At 37.2% G+C, this 22245-nt stretch overlaps 1 protein-coding gene across 8 annotated transcripts in view; it reads right to left on the reverse strand.

Annotated features, from left to right (window-relative positions):
* Positions 1 to 22245, reverse strand: part of CNTN4 (contactin 4) — a 902287-nt gene that overhangs the window by 167298 nt on the left and 712744 nt on the right. For all 8 annotated transcript variants that reach the window (XM_077772911.1, XM_077772904.1, XM_077772907.1 and 5 more), the window contains one exon: positions 17083 to 17280. In XM_077772911.1, the coding sequence (XP_077629037.1) occupies positions 17083 to 17280 (198 nt within the window). The remainder of the gene's footprint in view (positions 1 to 17082; positions 17281 to 22245) is intronic.

Here is a 22245-nt window from a genome sequence, read left to right on the forward strand (position 1 = left end):
TTTTAAAACATATATAAGTGTTTTTTCTGTTAATTCAGGATGCTCTCATACATCATTATGTGCACACTTAATTCCTTCATTTACAGCAGGTTCTATCTCTAACCAGCCTTGAATTGTGGCTCTTCTCCCAGTTACTGCTAGGGGAAATTCTGTGTCATGGTACTATATCATCTGCCTAGGACCAAATTCTCTGTGCATACAACTTCACTTCTCATCAAACCTTTTTTTTTTTAAAGGGAGTCATGGACCAAGACAGGAGGGGAGAGACAAAGTCCCAGTCACCAGGGAAATCAAATAAGTGATCTTTTTGAAAACATACTGCAGAAAAAAATTTAAATACTGTAACAAAATACTTGCATGCTCTAGTATGTCTATATGAGAAAAACAATCTGCATGATCAGTTTGTGACTATGAATTACTTTATCATTCACTTCTAACACCAATCTGAATTAATTATAAATTAGTATAGAGAACGTAACATCAAATGCCAGTGCCATTATATTCTGAACTAACGTAAAAAGGACTAGGAAGTAATATAGAAAACAATCTTTAATCTATACCCACCCTCTCAAAGTCATGCTGGTTTTGAAGTCATATTCTTTCACTTTCCTATATCCTAGACAATGTACAATTGTGGCCACGGTAATATAACCTAACAAACGAAGTCCATACTTTATAACTAAAACTTTGTCAATTATTTCTTATCAATATATTTTCTTTTGAAACTTTTTAAAAATGTTAATTTTTGAGAGAGAGAGAGAGAATGAGCGAGCATGAGTGGCAGAGAGCGATGAAGCCAGAGAATCTGAAGCAGGCTTCAGGGTCTGAGCTGTCAGCACAGAACCCGACACGGGGCTCGAAACTCACCAGCCGTGAGATCATAATCTGAGTTCAGGTCAGACACTCAACTGACTGAGCCATCCAGGCACTCTTCTTATTGATACATTCTTGACCCCATCTCCCTCTGATCGAATACATTTATTTCTATTCAATTTCTAGTCCTTTTCCATGATCTCTGATTCAGCTATGCCAGTATAAAGTTTGTAATTATCTAACATACTAAGAAATGATAGGATCCTCCATTTCACCTCTTCTTTAGGCTTTCCATAATTATAGGAAAAAAGACTGAGAGAATCAGAAGAAAAGGTAAGAGCAAGGAATGGATGGGGACGATGACAGAGAGAAATGATTCCACTCATTTGGTAGAGGTGACTGTTTTAATCTGCAGCTTCAATGTTTGGGAAGCATCAAGAAGATTTCCCTAATGTGCAAAGAAGAAAATCAACACTGAGAGATAACGTAACTGTCTAGCGAGGGTTGCTGTGAGGTGTGTTGTCAAAAGTGCAAAGTCGAACATAACTTTAATTTTTTCCTTTCATACAATGACAGGGAGGATTGGATTTGGAAGGGACCTTTGAAATAATTTAGCTCAGCATTTTTAATCTTGGCATTCATGGATGGACACTTTCCTACACAGAGAATTGCAGCTAGCCATCTAGTCTCAGAAAGACTATAAACCACTCCCCCCGACCCAATTAAAATGAGTTCTAATCTATCCCTCCCTTTTGTGAGCAAGACGATAATCTCAAAGGGGTTAAGCAATTTGTCTTTAGTTTTACAACAAACTAGTAGGTGTTCCAGTTTGCAAATTTGGTCCCTGATTCCTCTTTTACTATGGCCTCTCACCACTGCAACGAAGAACACTGGAAAACTAGATTCAGATACATTAAATCCCATGTTGCCACATTCAGATACAAAATCACTCCTTCCTTTTTGGCTAGTCTGAGTTCTCTTCTGCTTAAATTCGGGTTGCCTTCCTTTAAGCATTTGCCACAAAGTTAAACCAGTAAAGAAGTGGCGCTTGCTAATGACGGCATTCACACACAGCTGCTGAACTTGCTAACCCACAGCGCACAGGGTTGACTCATCATCCCATAAATATCAGTAGTATGACTCTCAGCCCTGGGACAAGTTAACACCTTTTAGTGCTGTGTGTGTGTGGCTATGTACTCCAGGAGCAGTGTTAATTAAAAAAAGAATTGCTTTGGGAGAAAGAGGTCTTTTGTGCTCCCAGGAAATCAAAACAATCTGCATTGCAGTGTATCATGTGTGGGAGGGAGATGAGACAATAATGTTAAAATACAACAGGCAAGGCTGTTTCAGTGGTGACCAGGTGGTCCCCCCACACCTTCTCTTTCTGTAAACACTCCATACACATTAAGTTTCTTTAACCCAGCTCTGAAAGATATACCAAGGGGGGAATACATCTCACACAAATTGTCCTGAGAAACTGAGATATCACCGCAATGCAGACAGTGTGCAAGGTCCCCTGCCCTGTCATCTCCTCATCCTAAACTCCTATTTATCAAGGCCCACACTCAAAGTCCACTCCTGTAGGATCCTTTTCCCCTTCCTCTGTCTGGACTATTCTCTAGCCCACAGTGGCCTTTAAATGACCAGATAGGATCAACACCTCTTTGCCTAAGGCTCGACTATTTCCCCTGACTTCTTTAAAACAAACAAATGAAACAAAACATTTACTGAGGTATACTTTACATACAAAAAAAATGACCGATTTTGAGTGTACAATTCAAAGATTTTCAGTATTTACCATCTTGCAAAGTCATTGCCATAATCTACTTTTCACAGCATTTCAATCACCCCATGATCCTTCATGTCTATTTATAGTCAATCCTCAGAACTCATTCCAGCCCCAGGCAACATCTAATCTGTTTTCTGTCTCTGATAATTTACCTTTTCTGGATGCTTCATATAAAGGGAATCATACCCCATGTATTCTTTTGTATCTGGGCTCTTTCACTTGGCATCGTGTGATCAAGGTTCATCCATGTTGCAGAATATATCAGTAGTCTGTTCCTTTTAATTGCTGAATAATATTCAACTGTATGGATATACCACATTTATTTATGGATGTCCTGGTCAGATTACCAACAATGTGACACAAATGGAATGGCTTAAAGAAAAAGAAATGTATTTCTCTCACAGTTCTGGAGGGGAGAAGTCATAAATGAGGTGATAACAGGACTCCAACCCTCTCACACTCTGGGTAGAATTGTCTCTTGCCTCCTCCTAGCTTCTGGTGGTGCCATCAATCTTTGGTGTTCCTGGGCTTGCACCTGTTTCACTCCAGTCTCTCCTTCTGTCACCACACGACATTTTCTCTGGGTGTCTTCCCAGTCATACTGGATTAAAGACTCACCATACTCTGATATGACTTCACCTGAAATAATTTTACCTATAAAGCCTCTATTTTCAGATTAGGTAATACTTTGAGTACTGGGGGGGGTTACATCTTTAACATATCTTTTTTTGGGACACATTTCAACCCATAATACTAGTTAATAGGCATTTATTTAGGTTGCCTCCACTTTTGGCAATAATGAGTAATGTTTCTAAGAACATTTGCTTGCAAGTGTTTGTGTGGAAATGTCTTTCTTTTTTCATACTTCCTATGATTTTTATGTGGATGACTTTTCTCTTGCTTCATGTCTCAACTCAAATGGTGCCCCTTCAGAGGAGTGTTTTCTGATCACGCTATCTAAAATAAGTTTCTATGTTATTCTTTTTAATATCTTATTTCCTCTATGTTAATTATCACAATTTATAATTTTCTTGTTTATTTATGAGTCTAGTATCGGTCATTTCATCTATGTTGTAAAATGCATGACATCAGATAATGTGTCTGTCTTTTTCATATGTATCTCTAGCTTCTACCATTGTTTCTTCACTTAATAGGTATTCATTAAAAAACTACAGCCATATAAGTAATGTCATTTTACACATAAAAAAATTTAGGCATCTCTCAAACAGCATTACTGTTTTCTATCATCTTTATAGCCATATATATACATGTTATCTCTTTTCTCTGTGGTTTCACTTCCTTGAAGAATGGAAAGACTTCTGATTTTTTTCTTTAACCCTCACAAATCCTAGTTCAGTACCAGGCATACGAAAAAAATGTGGGATGACTAGGTGGCTCAGTCAGCTGAGTGTCTGACTCTTGGTTTTGGCTCAGGTCATGAACTCATGGTTTTTGGGTTCAAGCCCCACATCAGCTTCTGTGCTGACAGTGTGGAATCTGCTTGGGATCCTCTCTCTCCACCCTTCCCATGCCCATGCTCACTCACTCTCTCTCTCTCTCTCAAAATAAATAAATAACATTATAAAAAAAGAAAAAAGAAAAAAACTGTTATGAATAGGAATTTGTGGAAGGGAGGAAAAGATTCGGAATATGGGCCTTCTACTATGACACATAATAGCCATTAAGTCAAACATACATTTTCTTGCAGGCATGAAAGTCATTTCTAAAGCATCATCATCATGAACTCTTGTATGAGTTCATTCACTTAGACTGTGTTTTTCTCTAAAATGAGCTCTAGGCTGTTTAGGTGGTCATGTGGATGATTTCTGGGTTGATACACACCGATCTTTATTTACAGCTATAGAAATTCAAGTAACAGAGTAAGTAATAATACAGATTGATCTGGATTTATAATAGTAGTTACAGGACATAAAGATATGGATCAGAGATGGGATGGCATGGTTTTCATGATGTTTAAAGAATTTTCATTATATATAAAGATTGTCCTAGTATTAAAGTCATAAAAAATGAAGAAAGCAATTTTCTCCAACTATATTATGAACATTTGGGGCGGGGGAGACACCTGAGAACTGCTCTATGTAATTGGGTTACATCTGACACAAGCTATATTTTTATTTGACTATTTATTTCATTTTAACTATTTTGGCCTTTATTTTGTACATTAAATTTAAAAAGCTGTTGCTGTTTTTATTTTTTATGAAACAAAAGTCCCCTTAAAACAAGAGTACATTTTTCAAGTCATTCCTTTGACCACCTGTACACTTTTGAACTTAATTGGTCTACAGCTGCTCTGGTGATTTACAGAAAGATTAGGCAGAAAGAGAAAGGTCACAGATGGAGCTGCTCCAGACCATTTTTCCATCTTCAAACTATTTAAAAAGTGGGAGGATATAAAGGCCTAGCTGTGTCCACATACCAAGGGAAGTAAAAATAAAGAGTGCATATAACAGAATCAAGATTAACCAGAATACATAATCTCAGCCATATTCCCTTTCTCTTGCATGTTTTCATTCATTCATGATACACTTTGCCTACAGAGACAACTTTTGCTTTCAATTTTAGAGACACTTAGATCTACATTTTTAAACATAAAATAAAGAAGGAAGTCTTCATTTGCTAAAATGCATTGTCAATGTTTTCCATTCTGTGGAGTAAGAGAGCCACCATAACAATAGTGAAAATGACAGCAATTGAAATTCCACACATCAGAATCATCAGCAGTCAAGAGCATAGCTGTCTTTCCATTCTGATGGATTAATGCAGTAAATATTCATGTAATACCAACCATAAGACATGCACTGTGCTCAGCAACAGGGGCACAACATGGATAACATACACCTGATTAACTTCATGACAACTGTAGGCTTCTCTTTTTCAGTGCATTTCATGGTAACAAGGCATATGTAGGCAATGATCATTTACTGAATAACTGAAAGAGTTGACTTTCTGAGGAAGACATGACCAGAATTTCCTAGGGTCTTTTTCTAAACCAGTGGATCTCAAACTTTAAATAACCTGGAGGGCTTAAGTTTCTGATTTAGAAAGTGGAGATGGAGCCTGAGAATGTGCATTTGTAACAATTTCCCAGATGATGGTGAAGCTTCTGGTCCACAGGGTACACTTTAAGAATTTCTGTAGTAACCATGAAGTGTTAAGTCAAAGCAAAAAGTATAACATAATAGACCTCTCGTATGAGCTAGTCATTGTGAGAGTCTTATTAATGGAATCCTACCAGTGACAATGCCCATCAAGAGCCTGGACTCTGTAGATGACCTTGTGGCAATGACTGACCCCCTTTCAAAACCTGAAAAATCATTAAGGTGATGCTGATGTCTAGAAGAACATAGAATTTAACAAAATAACTGGCAAACTACAGAATATGAAAGAGAAATCAGCCACACACCATGCTTGTTTAACTACAATTTGCAGAGCGCTGTGTTGGCAGAAAGAAGGCACTTTGCAGAGTTGCGCGCCATAACGTTTTGCCAACACCTGCCTTAGCTGGAATCTGTGCTTGCTAAATTAAACCACAGAAGGGACTTTTACCAACTTTCACGGAGTGAGATTTTCTACGAAAAAAATTACAAAAATCATCTTATGGAAAGTTCCCACATTGACTTTCTTGTGGACTAAGTCATATGATGCATATATAATTCATTAATCTACACATATTCTGAAATATCTCATTAGTCTTACTAATCCTTTTGGCTGAGTTTACCACTTTGCTCTTTTAAAAAAGACTTGTTTTATTCCTGGTTGAAGGAGACATTGTGAGGTCTAGGGGACCATCCAAGGAAAATCTTTTACCACTGTCCACCCTATAGTAGCTTAATTTCCACTGAGTTTCAGACAACAACGATCTAAACAACAACCTTCCCAATGCTGGAGAATAGGAGTGAGGAGACAGAAGGTGGTACATCACCTCTTAAACTTGGTGTTTTAAGCTGTCTTCAGAAATCTTTAGGATGTGAAAATAAACATATTTTGACTTGAAACCTGAATTCTTTGCTTCCTTCTCAATTATGAAAGTGCAGAGATAACTTGAGTTATTTCAGAAGGTTGTCTCCTATAAAGGTAGAGTGAATGCATCTGGGCTTGACTGAAACAGTCCTGGTTTACCTGACATCCTGAAGTAATTTGCTAATAGCTTCCAGTTTGGACAATTAATTATAAGGTCATCTTCTTTTAAGTGAAAGAAAGCCAGCTTTCATCTCCCACTGAGTAAGTACTTTTGTGTTCAGCCTACTAAAACGTTCTTCACATGGTCTTGAATAAAATTCTCTCTCTCCCTCTAATTTGTGCATGTTGGTTCCAGTTCAAGTCTTTGGAGCCACAAAAAAACAAGTCTTTTGATGGATAGTCTTCAGATATTTAAAGATATTATCATGTCAGGGACTGGCAAAGTATTACTGTAAAGTGACAGAGAACAAGGATTTTATTTAGGTTTTGGGAGCCATACAATCTCTGTAACAACTTAACTCTGTCGCTAGAGCTGAAAAGCATCCACAGACAATATGTAAACAAAAGGACATGGCTATGTTCCAGTAAAATTTTATTTACAAAAAGATGGTATGCTATATGGCCCATGGGCCCTAAGCTGGATGACCCTCGGCTTAGAGAAAATGAGAAAAATAGCAAAGTTTGAGAGAGTTGATAGAATTGACAAACTATTAGAGCTAACAAGAGATTTCAGCAAGCTTGCCAAATGTAGACTCACATACAAAAAAATAGCATTTCTGTACATCAGCAATAACTAACTAGAGAATGTGATTCAAAATAAGAAACCATTTGCAACAGCAACAAAAATTATAGAGAATCTAGGAATTAACTAAGAATACCCAACATTTCTATGGAGAAAATGGTAAACCTTATTTACAAAAACAGGCCATGGGGAGAACTGGCCTTCAGGAGGGAGTCTGCCAACTCGTGATTTACACAAATACTGTCCCCAATGCCTGCAATTCTTTTCCTTCTTCAACTCTTGATGGAGGCTTGGGCTGATTCCCAACAACCAGGTCAGATTTCCTCATTAATTGTGGGAAATTCCTCATTAATTCCTCATTAAATGTCTGAGGCACAATTAATGCATAATCTCACCACACCCTTCACTGCTGGCTCCTATTACAAAAGGAACTTAAATGAACCTGCTTTACTTCTCCACTCTCCTCTAATATGCCGCCACTCCTGCCTTAGCCTGCAGTGAGGCTCCTCAGCTAGACTATAATCTGTGAGGCACAGAAAGACTTTTGCATTCCTCGTGCCAAGCATATAACAGGTTCTTCGTATTTGTTGCTTAAGCGTATAAGCAAATGAATGCTCTAAGTCATCTCCATTTTATTTTATTTATTTATTTATTTTTATTTATTTTTTTACAAATGGTTTATTGTCAAGTTGGTTTCCATATAACACCCAGTGCTCATCCCAACAAGTGCCCTTCTCCACGTCCATCTCCCCCCTCCCCTACGAAACCCATCAGTCCTTAGTTTGTTCTCATCATTCAAGAGTCTCTCATGGTTTGCCTCTCTCCCTCTCTCCCACCATTTACTCCCTTCCTTCTACCCCATGGTCCTCTGTTTAGTTCCTCCTAATCCTCCCATACGTGCAAACATATGACTCTAGATGCTGGCGAGGATGTGGAAAAACGGGCACCCTCCTGCACTGTTGGTGGGAATGTAAACGGGTACAGCCCCTCTTGAAAAGAGTGTGGAGGTTCCTCAAAAAATGAACACTAGAACTCCCCTAGGACCCAGCAATAGCACTGCTAGGAATTTACCCAAGGGATATAGGAATGCTGATGCATAGGAGCACATGTACCCCAATGTTCATAGCAGCACTCTCAACAATAGCCAAAACATGGAAAGAGCTTAAGTGTCCATCAACGGACGAATGGATCAAGAAGATGTGGTTTATCTATACAATGGAATACTACATGGCAATGAGAAAGAATGAAATCAGGCCATGTGTAGCAACATGGACGGACCTTGAGGGTGTTATGCTGAGCAAAATAAGTCAGGCAGAGAAGTCATCTTTATTTTAGGCTAACACCTCTACTTTCCTTATTCATTTCAAATCCTATTGTCTGTAAGTGTGTTTTCTGGAAGTAGAATCAATGACTCCAATAAGAATGAAACTTTAGACCCTTCACTCATTTGGAATTCTCTAAGACTGTAGGTTTCCAGGGGCTGAGCTCGCGNCTCGCGTCTTTTTATTTTATAGTGTGCCACATACAACGGGTACTTAACAGATGTTTTCTAACTGACTAGCTAAATGACCATCCAAGACCTTTGGCCCACACAGACCTGAAATGGAATGACTGTGCTAAGGGGTCTAAAGCTGACTGCCAAGTTTCTAAGGTTGTCAAGACTTCAAAATATCCAGAGCCATTAAGACAGTGTTAAATCAGATTAGCAATGGCAGTTTAGTAAAATATCTCACATCCTTTAGTCATTTAGATATTCTCCTCATAAAACATGTTTTATGCCCACAGATTCCTCAACTGTGATGTTAGAGAATTAAAAACAAGACATGATTGCTATGACAAAGCCACACAAAAGTTGCAATTAGAAGTGAGAGTAAAATGAAGCAAAGTGTTTCGGTATAAACTCTAGACCTTAAGTAAAAGAAAAATATGTACGAGTGAAGAATGAATTTCTACCCACTGCCAAGCAGAGGTGTCACAGTTGCTAGTTTAAATGCTAGGTCATCAATAAAAGGTTGTACATCAATTTTACAATAAAAAACAGATCTTCGTAATGACTGGGTTTTTGATCTGATCCCATGAAGTTAATTAAGTGGCCTACAAATAAAGCTGCTTTGTTTATGAAGACATACACTGGTAGTTAATGCTCACTTGAGGTTCTAATCCAGTTTGGGGCAATATTAGAAAAGTCTACTACGAGCAGATGGCATATCATAATGAAGGATACATTACACTGCATCAATATTACAGAATATTCTAGAATGTTCTACTTTTATCTGTTCCAGTTTTTAGTCATTGGTCTTAAATCTGGAACTTTGTGGGGAATGTAGTCTTCTGAGCCACTATTAGTCACAGAAGTGAAGGCTCACAAATGCCCATTATGGTTGGAAAGAGTGAATATACCTAGTTTTGCACTAGGATTGGTTTTTAGCATTGGGAAAAAATCCAATCCAAGGAGCAGCAATCTGCCTGTTGATTAGCATCTGATATTATCTGGCCTGTGCGAATATTGAGATTGGAGTGAGGTAATATACAAAAGTTGTGACTAGAATCCTAGAGGATAACTAGATGAAACCTTAGCTATGGCTTATTACATTACTCATTTTAAACTAAGAAAACTGAGGACCAAAGAAATGGCAGGATTTTGTCATGTCAGTTAGTGGTAGATCTGGGATTGCAGCCCAGATTCCTATGACTTTTTTTCTTCTTGACTTTTAGTCCTGTCCCCCTTTCACTGCATCCCAGGTGAGGCCATGGCAAAAGAGACAAAGGTAGCTGGCACCACCCAGGGACATTCTTAACCCTATGTCCAGCACACCTATTTCTGTCCCTCCTGCTCTGAAACTGCAAGAAACTGAAGTTGTCAGCTGGTCTCTTGTCCACTAGGTTAAAGCTGATTTCAGATGAGAACGTTAAATGCTTCAGTGCTGACCATGCTTAGCATTTTCTCTTTCCTTTCCTTTCCTTTCCTTCCTTCCTTCCTTCCTTCCTTCCTTCCTTCCTTCCTTCCTTCGTTCTCTCACTCTTTCTCTCTCTCTCTCTCTTTCTTCTTGTGTGTGTGTTTGTGTGTGTGCGCGCGTGAGAGTGAGAGAGAGTGAGAGAGAGAGAGAGAGAGAGAGGGAAAGAGAGAGAGAGAGAGTGAGCACTAGCTAGCATGGACTGGGGAGAGTGGCAGAGAGACAGTAAGAGAGAGAATCCCAAGCAGGCTCCATTTTCAGCACAGAGCTCACCACAGGACTCAATCACACCACTGTGAGATCATGATCTGAGCCGAAATCAAGAGTCGGATGCTTAACCGGTTGAGCCACCCAGGCCCCCAAGCATTTTCATGGCTACATAAAATTAGGCTGGGAAAATGAGTGAGAACTTAGAAAAATCACCAGTTACTTTGGTTATATATGAGAACATAAATTTTAAATAATTTAACTTTACACGGAAGTATAGTATTCAGAAAAGTGAAGTTTATGTTTTAACTTCCAAAGGCAATATATATCTTGTGTAGATAAACATATGTGTATTGACCCAACATAGCCTACATACATGTTTATAAATGTATATACATGCAGGAATTGGCAAGAGAAAAGGAGAAGAGAGAGATTTTGAAACTCTAAGATAAGATAAACTCTTTATTCCCTGTTCCTTAGTATTTCCTCTATTCAGAGTTCTAATTAGGGATAATATTCAAAAATATTTAATATCCACCATACAAAGCACAGACCCAACACACAGACACTGGCTGTAAATTGCTCAAAATGTGTCTTGGTTCTAATAAGCAAAACAAAGAACTGCCAAACCAATCCCTAGACAGCCTCAGGACAAAAACAGAAGAAAGACAAAGGTCATATAAAAACTCCTGCTCAATTATATAGGAATGTAACGTACATAAACATCCTCATGGACATGACCTCATTTTCCCAAGACTGTACTAATATCAGCCAATTTTTCTCCCCTTCATCCATTTTAGAGGAAGTCAGGGGTAGTGATTAAAGACAGAAGACATAGCCATTATAACTATCACCTAAATCTATGATTTCTCCTGTAATTAATGCTGTATGGGTAATCTATTACCTTTGTTTATAGAAATTTAGGGACAATTCTTTGAGATCTGTGTAGGAAGCTCATAATAGAGCAAGCTCATCATCATTAATAACCAGTAGCTGGCTAATATTGATCCATAGACTACTTTAGTACCTGTCTTAAAAATAATTATAATTCTTTTCTCAATTAAATCTTGCTTTTCTTCATGGTAGCTAAGTAACAGATGCACTTTCGCACATAACAAGTTTTATTATCTTTCCAAAGCAGATTTCAAAATATCTAGGTAAATAAACTCTGATATATAATTCTCTCACATTTGTCTAATAACTCTTAGTTTTATACTACCTGGCAGTCAATACTATACAAACATATAGTTATTTAGGAGAACTATCAATATTAAAAATATTTAAGTCATAAATGTAATCAAATCAAAAGATACAAGGCAAATCTGTTAATCTAAAGCTTCAAACAGCTTTTCTGAACCTCAGTTAAATGGCCCAGTGACGGAGCACTAGGAATTTTACCCCGGTGCTCCTCATATTACTTTTCTGGTTTTCAGTTCTCCTTTTTCTCAAAGAATAAAGATACAAAGCTGGGTGACGTCTAAGTGTCTTGTAAGGCCAATCATCTATAAATAAGCCTCTACCAAGTTTTTGTCTAAAAATTCAAAACATCTCTAATCATTGTAGAAAAATGAGAAAGTACAACAAAGCAAATAGAAAAAAAATAAGAATTGAACATTTGCCACTGAAAGTTAAACACTTCAAAGATTTTAACACTGTTAGCATTTTGGAGAGTAGTATTTCCACCTTTCTTTGCCATTATCCACATATATTTTCAAAACAAGGATCATACTATCTATACACTATGTAATTTGTTTTTATTTACTTATTTATTTTTTAAAAATGTTTTATTTATTTCTGAGAGAGAGAGAGAGAGACAGTGTGAGCAGGGGAGGGTCAGAAAGAGAGGGACACACAGAATGTGAAAAAGGCTCAGGCTCTGAGCTGGCTATCAGCAAAGAGCCTGACATAGGGCTCAAACCCATAAACTGCGAGATCATGACCTGAGTTGAAGTTGGATGGTTAACCAACTGAGCCACGCAGGTGCCCCTATAATTTGTTTTTAAAAATATAATTTGTTGAGAGGTATGTGGGTGGGCTCTGCTGTTTAAATGTTCAACTTTGTTCAGGCTGTGATCTAGCAACTGATGGGTTCAAGTCCCTCCATTAAGCTCTCTGCTGTCAGCACAGAGCCTGCTTCAGATCCTCTGTCTCCCGCTCTCTCTGCCTCTCCCCTGCTCATGCACACATGTGCATTCTCTCTCTCTCAAAAATAAACATTAAAAAATTTAAATTTTTATATAATTTGTTGAGTATACCTATATAAGTAAGTTATTGAGGCTGCATTTCTATTTTGTCACTGATAAAAAAACTTAATTCATAATTTAACCCAGAAAATAAGCCTCTGAGCTAGGTACTATCATCTTCACTCGACTGATGAGAAAACGGAGCACATTGAGGTCAAACTGACATCCACAGTTACAGAGCTAATAAGTGGTGCAGCTGTGTTCTATCCTGGGAGCCTGGTTCCAGAGTCCTCAGGTCTGACCTCCAAACCATCCTGTTCTACATTTCAGTAACAATCTGAGACACAGGAAGGGGTGAGCCATGTGAACAGTGTAGGGGTGGGAATGGAACATAAAGTACTGAAGTCTTGCTGACTTGTGGTGAGCTGGGGACAAGGGGTAAAAAGGGTCAGGGGGATAAACATGGAATACATCACACTTGATGCCTTTTAGGACTTGAGTCAATGTTCACTATTCACTCTTTATGACTCACTGTCACCTTTTAGGCTGGAAACAATGAATCATAGTCCAGAACTGTTTAGCTGGCACTCTAAGGAAATAACCTAAATATTGAGGACAGCTAGTTCTTTAAACTACATCTACACTTAGCATGGAAAATGACTAGCCATGGTAATTAGTTCACTTCAGGCAATAAACTCTGTTGCCTTGCTTATTTGCATTTTGGAGGCAGAAGAAGGATGTGAAATTTTGAGAGAGCTTCAATTAACAAAATGATTGGACAAATTCTATACAACCTTGTCTAATACACAGTCACTAAATACAAGATCATGCAGAATGATAATTTTAGTGATTTTATTCCTGTATAATAGACTTTAATAAGAATGTCATCTTTATTTTGCAATCTCTTCTTGATTTATATTTCCCCTTTTCTCTTACCTCCAGACAAGAGCTAATTAAATAACCTATTTTGTGCTTAGCAATATAGTTCAAGTACCCATTTTATATACTCCCCCTAAATGGGATAGACATATTATGAATTTTCACCATGAAACTCTCATGGAAATTGAGAATGAATGGGCATTAATTGCTGAAGAATGAGATCCTTATTTGGCTAATTTTGTGATAAAATATTCTAGTAAAAAACATTTGTCATCTATATGAAGATATACTACACAAGTCAAGATATATCTAAAAGCCAAGCAAAAGGCAAAGTCGTTGCCAACTTGAGGTGTCCATGATTCTGGAGTTCTTGTGTTCCTGAATTTTAGTTCTTTCTAGCAACTCTGTGCAAAGTGTCTCCTGGGCTGTGTCTTAGTGAATCATCAGTATTTCATTACATTTGTGACTTGACACACCTGAACGGATAATAACACCACTAAACAGACATTTTGGCATAAGTGTATTATAAGCAGAGGTCAGAACAATTTATTTTGAAACAATTCCGTACAAAAAGCCACTGGAGCACATCTTTTGAAAGTTACTTCATCCTTAGGTCTGGAGAGATGACATCAATGGCTTTTTAAACTGATGAAATTTTCAGTTTTATTTCATCTGATTCAGCTATTCCAACATATTAATTTAACATTTGTCACCTGGCAAGCACTGTGCTTGCCCCCAGAACAAAGCTGGATCAACCCACAATCTGTGCTCGATCACAATGTTGGCGAGGTTGAGAAGGCAAGCTGATAAGCACATGTGAACATATCCGATGGGTGTGATGATAGAGAGATGGGAGGAACAGCAGAAAACAAATACTTTTTCTGTTGCCAAGAGAGAAGTCATGCTTTTGGCTTTACAAATAATGACTAAAGTAATACTTTTGATTTTCCCCTTACAAACCTGTTCAGTGAAACCATTTCAGTAAATAGCATTCCCATCCACCCAGTTGTTACACCAGAAACCTTTGTGTCATCCCTGATTTTCTCTTCCAACACCTCCCACCTCCAGGGAATTGGCAAGTTTGGGCAGGTTTACCTGCAAACCAGATCCTCAATCCATCCACTTCTCTGTTCCCCCCACTACTCCCTAGTTCAAGCTGCCACCATTTCCCAACTGAATTACTGCACAATCTTTCAGATGGACATCCAGCATCCACTCTCTCTTGTTTAAAGTCCATCTCTACACAGTAGCTAAGAAAGCTTTTACAAAATGTGCATCACTCTGTTGCATAACATCCTCTAATGGCTTCTCAATGACCTTGAGATAAAATCCAGGGTTTTCTCCATGATCTACATGATCTGGCTACTGATTCTTTTTCAATATCGACTCAAAGCTCCCTTTACTCTGCTCACTGTACTCCATCCATGCTCACATGCTCTTTCCTTCCTGATCATGCCAAGTGTTTTTTGTTCAGGTGTCAGGGCCTTTGCATGTGATGTTAACTCAGTCTGAACTGCTCTTCCCTCTGATCATCACAGGGCTGACTTCTTATCATTCATGTCTCAGCTCATAGGTCATCTCTTCAGAAAGGCTTTCCATGACACTCTTCCCTCAGGTATACATTCCACTCCACAGGGCCTCTATTTTATCATGCTGGTTTATTTATTACTACCTAAAGTAATTGGGTTTTTGTTTTTCTTTATGTTTGTTTTTTTACCTATGCCCTCCCGGAGCATGTAAGTACACTGAGATAGAGGCCCTATTGTTCTTCTGCACTGGCACTAATAGTGGCTGTCATATAATAAGTGCTAAACAAATACATGTTAAATGCATGAGTAAATAAATGAATGGTTCAAAACTACATCATTTGCTCAAAAATGTCATGGTACAGTTTATGCTGTAAGGATTCTCAGACCCTCCTTGCAAGTTAGTTTGCCTCCAAATATCCTATTCTAAGAAGTTCATATTCACAGCTCCACTTGGGCATAAAGTCCCTTCAGTACAGAGGGAAGAGGAACATATGTGGACAGAAATCTGAGTTCCAGGCTTGAATCTGCAAGTTTGTCTTGTACAGATTCAGGGAAGAGGTGGTAGAGTGTAATGAAATGAAACCTAGTGATTGAGGCATTAGTGTATTAGGCTCTGGAATCAACAGGGCATGGTTACTGAGTGTGAATTGTGGAGCCATTCGTTTTTAGCTAGGTATGTAGCTTTGGGGTTTGTTATTTAACATGTCAGAGCCCCAGTTCATTCATCAATAAAAAATAAAAGAGGACATTCCTCATATAGTTGCTTGAGATTTGAATGAAATAATTCTGGTAAAATTCTGAGCACCCAGCAAATACTAAGTACCTACTAAATGCTTGTTATTAATGTTCCTGTCTGACAGTTTCCTTACCTGTAAGATGGGTCTAATAACTCCTGTTCATAATGGAAGGCTCAAGTGCGTATTTGATGGGAATGGAATTTAAAAAGAATAGAAACTTAAACATTGAATCATGGCTGCTTATATCTTTCTATCAGCCATTATTGAAAGACTTAATTGTGCCTTTGTTTTCTTTTACTCAGCAAATAACTATTAAGAATCTCCTATGTTCCAGGTATTGTACAGGTGTTGGAGATATACTACTGATCCAGGCAATGCATGTGCTTCTAAAATAGCAAGTTTATAGTTAAGGAGACAGTGAAGCATACTGGTAATTGTGATACAAAATGAAGAGTTCTTCTGCATATAATAATAGGCTCTATTGGACTATAGAGAGGCACCTGATGCAGCATAGCAGGGAGGGAGTCAGACAGAGATCACTTCCTGGACAAAGTGATATACTTGAAGAAAATGAAAGGGCCAGTATCAGTTAGTCAAATGAAAGGCTGCGATTCAGAGGAGAAGCATCTCAAGAAGAGGGAAGAGAATACATGAAAAGACTCCTGGTGGGGAAAAGGCTTAGTGGTACTAGATTTTGGCATACAATTCAGGTAAGATTGCCTTTTAAAAGCACATGGTGAATTATACACTGTTATGTCATTCACCCAGGTAATTAGGGTGAAAAATCATGTATTTTCTTGAAACATTTTCACAAAAGTGTTGGAAATAAAAACTTATTTCTCAAATAAGCCTTGATATTCCTGCATTTCATCATGGTGTGAACTATGTTGTTAGTATCATAAATCCAGAAGTTATTTGGATAATTTAAAACTTCTTTCTGGACACTTAATACTAAATTACATAGAAGTGATTAATGAGCTAGTTGTTCAACCTTCTACTTCATTCTGCCTGTGTGTACATTTTAAGTGAAAAAAGAAACACTTTGTTATTTATACTCACCTAAATCCACATTCCATTCGAGATTAGCAATTAAATTTCTAATTAGTTTTCCAAAAGAGATTCATGGGCGAAAACATAGGTACCAATGTAAGAAGCATTAAGCCTTTCTTAAATTTAATTTAGACAATCAGAGTTTGTGTGCCAATAATGTAACAGTTTTCCATATGTAACATATAACCACAAAACACAAAATCCCTTGGGAAACTCACCATCATTTCTCAATATTAGCGGTGTGGGTGGTCCCAGGACCTTGTGGTTTGTCACTGTATTCGTAACTACACAGGTATAATTCCCGACATCTGACTTTTCTACTTTGGCAATATACAGATTCCCAGTCTCTTGAGAAACAAAGCGGCGGTTATCCTGATAGGAAGGGTATTCATTGAAGATCCAGGCATAACTCAGCTCTGAAAGCAAAGGAATCATCATTATAAAGATGTTTTAAGACATTGGAATGCTACTGTATTCATGAAAAAAAATGGTCGTTAGAAATTCATATGTTGTCCACTGATACTTTTTCAGCCTGTTTAATATAAATGGGAAGTAATCACAATCCCTTAAAGATTTTACCCATATTCCTACTGTCAGCGAATAAGATTTTATTTCTAGAGAACTAAAAGGAATACACTGCTAGGTGATTAAAAGAAGTCCAACCTCTTTAAGCCAAGGAGATAAGCATTTATAGTTTGCTAAGCATGTGCCAAACACCATGCAATACTTACTGAGTTAATGCTCAAATTTTAGACCCAGAGAGTCTATAATTTTGATATAGTAAACCATTTAGATCACTTCTTTCATTTTATAGATAATAATTGTCATGGTGCATCATAGTGCCACATACTTACATAGCACTTTGTGTTTTTCAATACAGTTTACAGTTTTCCGTTAAATGAGAAACTTGGGCACTGGGGAACAAAGTAACTAAATCCAAACTCTTGGCCCTATGTAGGGATAGAATAATTCCTGGGTCTCAGTTCAGTCTACTCTCAATGCTTCTTACTATCAATGCACATTCTTACTCTTTTCTTACTTGTGTAGTTGAACTATTTTTCCATTAATTGAGTGAGATGGTAGTTTAATATTGCAGGAAATACTTGGTGAACACATATTGACTGGCTGACTGGTCCCAAATTTAAATGTGTACTTAAAACTATTGGCTGAAAAATTTATTATATTTATAAGGGACTGAGTAGGAAATAGCAGTCCAAGAGCAACCTTTTTGTCAAAGCTTATTTATCCCAGAATGCCAGTGGGATGAGTGTAATGGGCAGCCAGACCTGAAAACATCTGTTACAAAGTTGTAATTTTTCTTAAGAATTAGGTAAGTGTTTTGTGAATGAACATGTGATCCCATGCTTTCCATTTATGAGAAGAACCCTAAATGACAGTGAGTCGAAATGATTTGCTGCCATGAACTACTATGCTCCAAGGAAATCAAACAACTTCAGCTCTAGGCATTCCATGATTCCTCTCTTTAAAGTGTGATCTCCAGATGTGTCCAAAGATGGAGAAATGACATAGTAGCCACTGTGCCCCACTTTGTCTTAAAAATTACTTTGGTAGTGGAGGGGGAAAACCAGATGCAAAAGAAGATTCTGGTTTCAGAACCAGTTGGCTGAATGCTTATATATCTTTCTTTAATAGAATCCTGGGAAAAAGTCTAACTGTATGCAGTGTCCTTGGAAAATGGGAGAAAGGTTTCAGCTTTCTAAAGAGAATACTAACTGCTATAAAGGCATTTTTGTTGTTTAATACTTAGATGAGTCCCAAGCGTGATTGACCTCAATAACCAAATGTACAACATATTCTGCCTAATAATCCACTGTTTACATACAAAGAAGGGGCCATGCGGATTGCTTTCCCTTTATCACTGGATTAAAACATTTCCGCATGTATTATTTGAGAGATATAATTATATTTATATGAGAATAGTTAATCATTTTATTTACATGTGTGCCTGTAATTATAAGTAACCCCATGCTGATGTCAAGAGGATGCTCAGTATAAATAAGCAAGTGCTTCCCAGCAATCTAGTCACTTCCTGAAGAAACTAAAATCTGGGGGAGGAAAGCCCCTATAGTAGATCATGGGGAAGTTCAATTGTTATGGCAGTTTTCCCATAAGAAACAGGAGATTTTAACCATCAGCAGAGGCAACAGCACAGTGTTGTGTACTGCTCACTCAGTTTGGTGTGTGTGTTTTGGGCAAACCAAGTAATCTCTGAGCATCTCAATGTTCTCATATAAACAATGAGGAGAACACTGTCTATTCCTGTAATTAGCTATAGGAGAGATTTAAGTATAAATTAATATCTCCAAAATCACAAGGTAGAAGTTAGAAAGTAATTTACCAGCACAATATTAATCAACCCACACCTCTCCAAGCAAAGTTGTAATCAAATATATAAAACTGTATTTTTTTTTTCTGAAGACATTTCTCAACATTGTTGCTAATGGCCAGTGATAGCAACCTCTCTGAATTCTGTGGGACAAGGTAACAATTAAGTTGTACTGACCGTGGATGTCAGGAAAAAAAGAAAAAAAAACTACTTTGTTGTTGTTCTAATTGGAATTTAAAAAAAAGGACCAAAATTCAAACCTAAAGAATGACATTTAAACATTCTCACTTTCAACTTTTAACCTATCAATAGGGATTATAATAAATGTGACGCAGGTAATGTAGTGAGGATTCTTCTTTGTGAAAGCACTCTGAATCATGAGCACATCTGAATCATTAAAAGTTAGCCATTTTAAAAGTAAAAACAAAAAACATACCCAATTAACATGCTGTTTGGCTATTTAAAAATATGCTAATTATTTTGGTTTCACTGCTTTTGTAACATCAGTGACTTAACGCTTTAGGAGAGGATACAAACAACCTTAAGCACATACTGCAGCATCTCCTAAACTGTGATCTTTGGAATGTTAATTTCTTGTTAATAGAAGTTCTCTCCCTCCCACCTATCCTAAATTTAGATGTCTTACAGGATCAAATGGCTTTGAGAAGATCTAGATTAAACAAAATTTAGTAGATTTTTGAATTTATCCTTTTAAGACTTGCGAGAGATTTTTAATATGCCAAATTCCTCAAATTCCTTAGAGCATAAGTTTAAGCATACAAACTTACTACATAAAATGATAATAAAATCTCTTTTACCGATCATAAAATATCCTCATCCCCTCTACACACACACCATTTTTCTAAAACATCTATGAAAAGGTCAAAAAACCTAGGTTGGGAAACCCTGAACAAATGGCAATGACTTCAATTCAAGAAACATTAAGTATAACATGAAGATTATTAACTCTATTACTTCAGTGTGGCGAAGATCACTGAGTTTAAACAATAGAAAATAACAAAATGTTAAATTAAAATTATAATAAGCTTCCCAAAATATAATAATAATATAACCCTGTAACCATTTTCCATGGTGTAGAAAAAGGAAAAAAAAACAAACAAATGTAGTTTCCAAATATGGCCTCAAATGGATTATGTTAAAGATCATAACTAACATGAGTTGAACATGTGACTTTGTAAACACTGTTGAGTCCTAAAGTACAAATGTCATTCAAAAAATCTTGGCTGTGCACTGATGAGATCATGCTGAACCTCCTGAAAGGGGGACATCTCTAAGAGATATTAATTTTTTTCTTTATAGAAAATATCACTACCTGAAAGTATCATATTTATATTTTCCAAGACAATGAGGAAGGAGCATAAGATATAATGGAGTGGTAATGCAGACATCAGTGCAGGTAAAATATGTAGTAAAACTAAAAATTACCCAGTGGATCACCTGTTATATTTCTTTGTTTTAAAGACATGAAAAATCTTAAGCCTAAAAAGGGTAAGGTCAGAGAATCAAAAAGTGGCAAAGTAGACTAGAGAAGGGTCTGCGAGAATTTAAGGTAGGCTAGGATAAATGATGGTGGTTGGTAGGTTAGGAGTATTAAATGCATTGCTACCTCCAACGGGTTTATTGGGATATAACCTCATCCTAAGTCGAAGAAGATCTGTATGTAATAGTCTTTTTAGCTATACTCCCATTCCAGTGCTCCCTTCCTGGAGGGAGCTCTTCAAATTTGACAGTAAGGAGCCAATATTTTATCACTCAATCAGACACTCTAGTTTTCCTCTAAGAACCAAAGTCTATTTTTATCAGAGCAAAACATTAATCCATTGGGTTAAATAAAATGCTATCAACATGCTAAAAAAGAGAGCCAAGTAAATAAAGCAAAATAAATTCTCATGTGCTGCAATAAGCAAAAATGTATCCCTCTCAGTTTGATTTCCTTAAGGACTCCCATGCAATATTTATACTTATTCAAACTTGACAGATTTCTTTTGATAAGTTTTCACACACTAATTGCTCTGGAAGTGACAGACAGTTCCTGTCCCATTGGCAATTTGTAACAACTCAGTAAACAGATACTTGGAATACAATATTTAATAGATTGTGAAGTTTCTGATGCTCAATTGAAAAATACTGAGACTAGTTATAATGTGATATCCTCTAGGGAAGAAGGACCTAGTGATGGTTTTCTGACTTATAGCATCCAAATCTATAGGAAATTAACAACGAAACTTCACTCTCTTACTTGGTTCATTTTTCCATATTTTTGGGCCAAAAGCAAAGAATGTTGGGTTATCAGTTTCCAAACAAGACATCAATCAAGCAATTTAAGTATTCATTGAGCAAATTCACCCTGTGATCGGAGTCCTTTGGATGGATGCTCTTAATGTGTTCCTGATGCTAATTTCTTCCCAGAGTTATGTTATGCTTCATGACATTCTGAGTCCTGTCCCAGGGTAGCACAAATGTCAGTTTTCAAAGATGCCTTTCTTAAGGTAACTTCAAAGTTTTAAAAGTGAAAGGAAACTTAGTATGACCCCTTGAATTTTACAGCACAGGGAACTTAAATCTAGAGAAGCTACATGTGTGGAACATAATCACACATTTGGTAAGTGGGTAGTCTCAGTATTCATAAGAGCTGATTCTCTTTGGAACCCATATGGTCCTCTCGGAATTTATTTCAGAGCTAGAAAAGATCAGTGTTCGTTATCTGTAAATTTCCTCGTCTGTAAATGAGGGAGTACAACTAGCTGATCTCTAAGTATCTTTCAGCATTAAAATTCCACAACTCTATATGTGTAATATCAAATCCCAAATCCTAATTTGACAAATGAGGAAAGTGGGATCCAAAGATACCCTGTAGCTTGCTAAGAATCACACAGGTAATTATTGATAAAAGTCAGAACATTTGAATTTTTATTTAAATTGAAAAAAATAAGTAATCTCTACACCCAGTATGGGTCTTGAACTCACAACCCAAGATCAAGAGTTGCACGCTTTACTGACTGAGGCAGCCAGG

The sequence above is a fragment of the Crocuta crocuta genome, unplaced genomic scaffold (assembly GCF_008692635.1).
Source record: "Crocuta crocuta isolate KB4526 unplaced genomic scaffold, BGI_CrCroc_1.0 scaffold489, whole genome shotgun sequence".
Lineage (NCBI taxonomy): Eukaryota > Metazoa > Chordata > Mammalia > Carnivora > Hyaenidae > Crocuta > Crocuta crocuta.